The sequence below is a fragment of the Neophocaena asiaeorientalis genome, unplaced genomic scaffold, assembly GCF_003031525.2.
Source record: "Neophocaena asiaeorientalis asiaeorientalis breed wild unplaced genomic scaffold, Neophocaena_asiaeorientalis_V1.1 scaffold429, whole genome shotgun sequence".
In the NCBI taxonomy this organism is placed as follows: Eukaryota; Metazoa; Chordata; class Mammalia; order Artiodactyla; family Phocoenidae; genus Neophocaena; species Neophocaena asiaeorientalis.
In genome coordinates this window covers 3573166-3577533 of record NW_020173550.1, presented here as the reverse complement: position 1 = coordinate 3577533, position 4368 = coordinate 3573166, and the positions used below count along the sequence as shown (strand labels likewise).

The following is a 4368-nucleotide window of genomic DNA, read 5'->3' as shown; positions in this document are numbered from 1 at the left end:
ATTTATTTTTGCTGTGTTGGGTCTTCGTTTCTGTGCGAGGGCTTTCTCTAGTTATGGCAAGCGGGGGCCACTCTTCATCGTGTCGCGCGGACCTCTCACTATCACGGCCTCTCTTGCTGCGGAGCACAGGCTCCAGACGCGCAGGCTCAGTAGTTGTGGCTCACGGGCCTAGTTGCTCCGCGGCATGTGGGATCCTCCCAGACCAGGGCTCGAACCCGCGTCCCCTGCATTGGCAGGCAGATTCTCAACCGCTGCGCCACCAGGGAAGCCCCCGGAACCCTTTTGTGTTCCATAGGGCAGAGTTTGAGAAACACTGACTTGCAGCCCCTTTCTCCTTCACACAGTTTTCTGTTGGTCTCGTGATGAAGTTTCTCTTTGTCCTGCAGGCTCCTGGGGAGACAGACTGGGCTGACTCCTGATACTCCGTACCTGGACCCCTGCCTACCCCTGGACATTAAAGATGAAATCCAGCAGAATGGACAGACACTGTACCTGCGGGGGACGGGAGCCTTTGACCTGTGCCGAGAGACCATCCAGCCTTTCATGAACAAAACAAACGAGACGCAGACCTCCCTCAATGGGGTCTACCAGCCCCCGATTCACTTCCAGAACAGTGAATTCTACGGCTTTTCCGAATTCTACTACTGCACTGAGGATGTGCTACGGATGGGGGGAGACTACAGCGCTGCCGCGTTTACAAGAGCTGCAAAGGTAACCACCCAGGAAGCCAGGGTAGATGGCGACGGGCCCAAGTCCAGAGCAGGCCGAGGGGGAGGGCAAAGGCTGTGTGCAGCACCTCAGCAGCCCTGCTCCCTTGGTTGGGCCAGATAATAGTCACAGCAGAAGCAGAAAGTCCCCTGTGAGACTGCACTGGCCATCAGTGGCTCCCAGATGACAGTCTTTTACGTGTAATAGTGTAATTCTGATCTGACAGTTCCTCGCAGCTTCCGACCCTTTGTTTTCAGGACCCCTTTTCTCTTGTTCTCCCTGCCTTCCTGACACTTTCCTAGGCTCTCAGCCTTGGTGATCCCACACTTCCTCCCTTGGTCCTCTGACCTTCAGGATCTTGGATGGTCTCATCCGTGTTCGTGGTTTGCTGCTGCCTCTCAGGAGGAGGCTCTGCATCTGCCTGCCCAGCGCCTGCTAGATTTCACAACTGCAGACAACCCCCCTTTCTCCCCATTCTGTTCTGCTGTGTTGTCTCGGTCATGGCATCACTAAACCATCTAGTTCCCCTCCCCCAAACCCAGGCGTTACAGACTTCTCCCTGTCACTCATCCATCCCTCGCTGTACACCCGGTGCTAGCAGTCATCGAGCGTGTCATTGTATGTCATACATTTTCTCAGAGCTCTGCTCTCCCTACTTTCTGTCCTACCCTCGCCGTCCCAGCCCTGGCCGCTCTCTGTCACCTGCACTATGCAGGGGCCTCACCGTGGTCCTCCTGCATCTGGCCCCCGCTCTGTGGTTCATCCTCCACACCACTCCCAAGTGTTCTGTCTGGAACCCAAGTGCAGCCCCCTGCTCTCCTATCGAAAGTCTTCAGTGGCTTTCTCTTGCTTCCAGGATGAATTTCAAATATTTTAGTGTGTCCTTCCCACGCTGTTGCCTCATCTCCCCACCTAGCACTTGATACTCTAATCGTATCAGACATCTGTTCATTTCCCTCCCATCTGTGCTCCCTCCCATCTTGTCTTCGTCCGTCGTGTTTCCTCTGCCTGACATGCATCCTCACCCTCTCACCCCAGGCTGTGTGCCATTCTCTGTATCCCCTGTTGTGAGTTTCACTGCCTCTGTGAGCCTCAATGTCTTCATCCTTTAAATAGAGGTTGGAATAGCAGCTGTGTCAAGGAGTTGTTTGAAGCATCACATTTAGAAAAGGTGCCAACACAGGGTTCAGTAAATGTTAGCTGTTAATATAAACATTACAGATAACTTCAGGAGAAGGTGGCACCTCTTTCCCTTCTCTTCAAGACAAAGCCTCTCGTAATCATCTTTGTGTTCCCAGAACCTTGCACCATATAGCCACAGACACAGGTGTTCAGCCTGAACTGGCTGAAGGACCGCTTCACTTTTCCAAAAGTCTGTGCCTATCACACGCAGTCACTGTGGGGAGAAACTTAGCAGCTTTGAAGAGGTCGGTTGTGGGCAGTGAGATTCTCTTTAACAATAACTTTGGCTGAATTTTAAGACAAAGAACAAGCATTGTCTCAGCTCATCAGTAAGCATTCACAGAGTGTTTGTGTGTCTCGTCCTCATGGGTCACAGACACCAGCTTGTGTGTCTCCTAATTGGAAGGATATGTTTGTTATGAATATGAATTTGGTAAAAACTTTTAAAATGAAAAAAATTGAATAAACCTTTCCTAGTGATTTCTTTGGGGTGAAATTTCTTTCAGGATTACTGTGCAACAAAGTGGTCGATCTTGCGGGAACGCTTTGACCGAGGACTGTATGCTTCTCACGCCGACCTCCACAGGCTCAAGTAAGTCGTAGACAGCTGAGCCCAGGGTGTGTTGAAGAAACTGTGTGTCCATTCTTGGCCATACCATGGCCCCAGTCTACCTTGCTGTCCTCATCAGTCCCTACTCCTCCTCTTCTCCTCCAGGCTCCTTTCAGACCAACGGCAAATACTCGCGCTCAAACGTATCTTGCAGTTTGGGGCTCAGTTTTGCTCTTCCTTCCACCTGGAATTCCCCTGTGCATGCTCTCCTCGTCGATGTCCTGCCCAGACCTCAGAGGTCAGGTGCTGTCCCTTCCGAGTCTTCCTCTGTCCACTTGGCTAGGCTCCATCCCTCTCTGCGAGTCTCCAGAGCACTCATTACGTCTGTCCACTTGGCTAGGCTGTCCACTTGGCTAGGCTCCATCCCTCTCTGCGAGTCTCCAGAGCACTCATTACGTCCCTCTTGTGGCGTTTATCATATTCTGTTTTTATAGTTACTTGTAGCTTTTTAAAAATCCTCTTTCATTATGTCATTTAAGCACATTGGCTATCTTATTATTTATTATGATGTCTTAGTACTTGCTTAGCCCAGTGCTTTGCAAAAAGCAACCCTCTGATAAATATTTAGAATCATAGATTATCAGAGCTGAAAAGGACCCGCCTGTCTTGTCATTTTATAATAAAGAAACTGAGGTCCAGAGAAGGTGGAACTCGCTCAGTATTTATTCAGAACTGAATTGAGTAAGTGATGGAAGCCCCGAGGGGAAAAAATCTCCCGCGGCCACGTATTAAATTACACGGAGACCAAGCTTCATGAGCAGATTGATTTTAACAGGTGAATGGTGTGGGACAGAGGGCGTAAAGCAAGCAAATCAGCCGGAGATGCGTACGGATGGTTTCGCCCTCAGAGCGCAGGCCTCGTGAAGCCTGTGCTACCCCGTTGTTCACAGAGGGCAAGGCCGACTCCACGAACGTGCTTCTGGACCCACCCAGTGACTCAGTCGCACTCACACGTTTGTGCTGTTTGTAGGTATCAGTGCTTCAAATCCGCCTGGATGTTTGAGGTGTTCCACAGGGGCTTCTCATTTCCCGTCAACTACAAAAATTTGAAGACAGCTTTGCAAGTGTACGACAAGGAGGTTCAGTGGACCCTCGGAGCAATCCTCTACAGGACCCGCTTTTTACCCTTAAGGTATGGCTGCGAATTTGGTAATGAGAATCCAACAGAAGATGCTTCCCTGCATCCGAGGCATCGTGGGCAGTGGGTGTGGCTGTTTGGGGCGTTGTTGGCGCTGGCCGTGGGCAGAATGGGAGAGTCGGGGAGGTCTGACTTGGTCTTCCCCACCGGAGCCTCCGCCCTTCCCAGCCCACCATCCCAGCAAAGGCGCCACAAAAGTGCTTCTTCTCAGCTGCCTGTTCCCTAGCCCCTGCGCAGAAGGGTCCATTCCAGGGTCCTTAACCTTTATGGCCTTGGACCCCTTCTCAAAATCTTGTTTTTAATGCATAATATAAATACATAGGCTATAGAGGAAACCATTGTATGGCAGTACATTTATCAAAATATTACAGAAGACAAATTTGTGATACAGTGGTATACGTTCTTCTTTATTCACACATTAAATAGCAAGACCTGGCAGCAGAATTCGTACGTTCAGTGTAATGAACGTACGAATAAGTGTAATGAACTTCCTTCCTGTAGGTTCAGTGCAATGATGCCCGTTGATGATATTTTGAGGCATCTGTAAAACACCACGGTGTGATGTAAAAGATCTGTGAGTTTCTCTAGGAACAGAGTCACTAGTTCTGCTGATACTATAGTAGCGATAGTTTGTCTGCATTCACGTTCAGTGAAAATACTGCATTACAACCAGAGATTGGTAAAATAAAGATGCGCCTTTTTTCCCACTCAAGTTCACAGACTTTGCTAT

The 4368-nt window shown here is 49.8% G+C and overlaps 1 protein-coding gene across 4 annotated transcripts in view; it reads left to right on the top strand.

Moving 5' to 3' along the window:
• Nucleotides 1-4368, top strand: part of ENTPD4 (ectonucleoside triphosphate diphosphohydrolase 4) — a 39876-nt gene that overhangs the window by 30798 nt on the left and 4710 nt on the right. For all 4 annotated transcript variants that reach the window (XM_024747711.1, XM_024747712.1, XM_024747710.1 and 1 more), the window contains 3 exons: nucleotides 387-711; nucleotides 2397-2482; nucleotides 3471-3632. In XM_024747711.1, the coding sequence (XP_024603479.1) occupies nucleotides 387-711; nucleotides 2397-2482; nucleotides 3471-3632 (573 nt within the window). The remainder of the gene's footprint in view (nucleotides 1-386; nucleotides 712-2396; nucleotides 2483-3470; nucleotides 3633-4368) is intronic.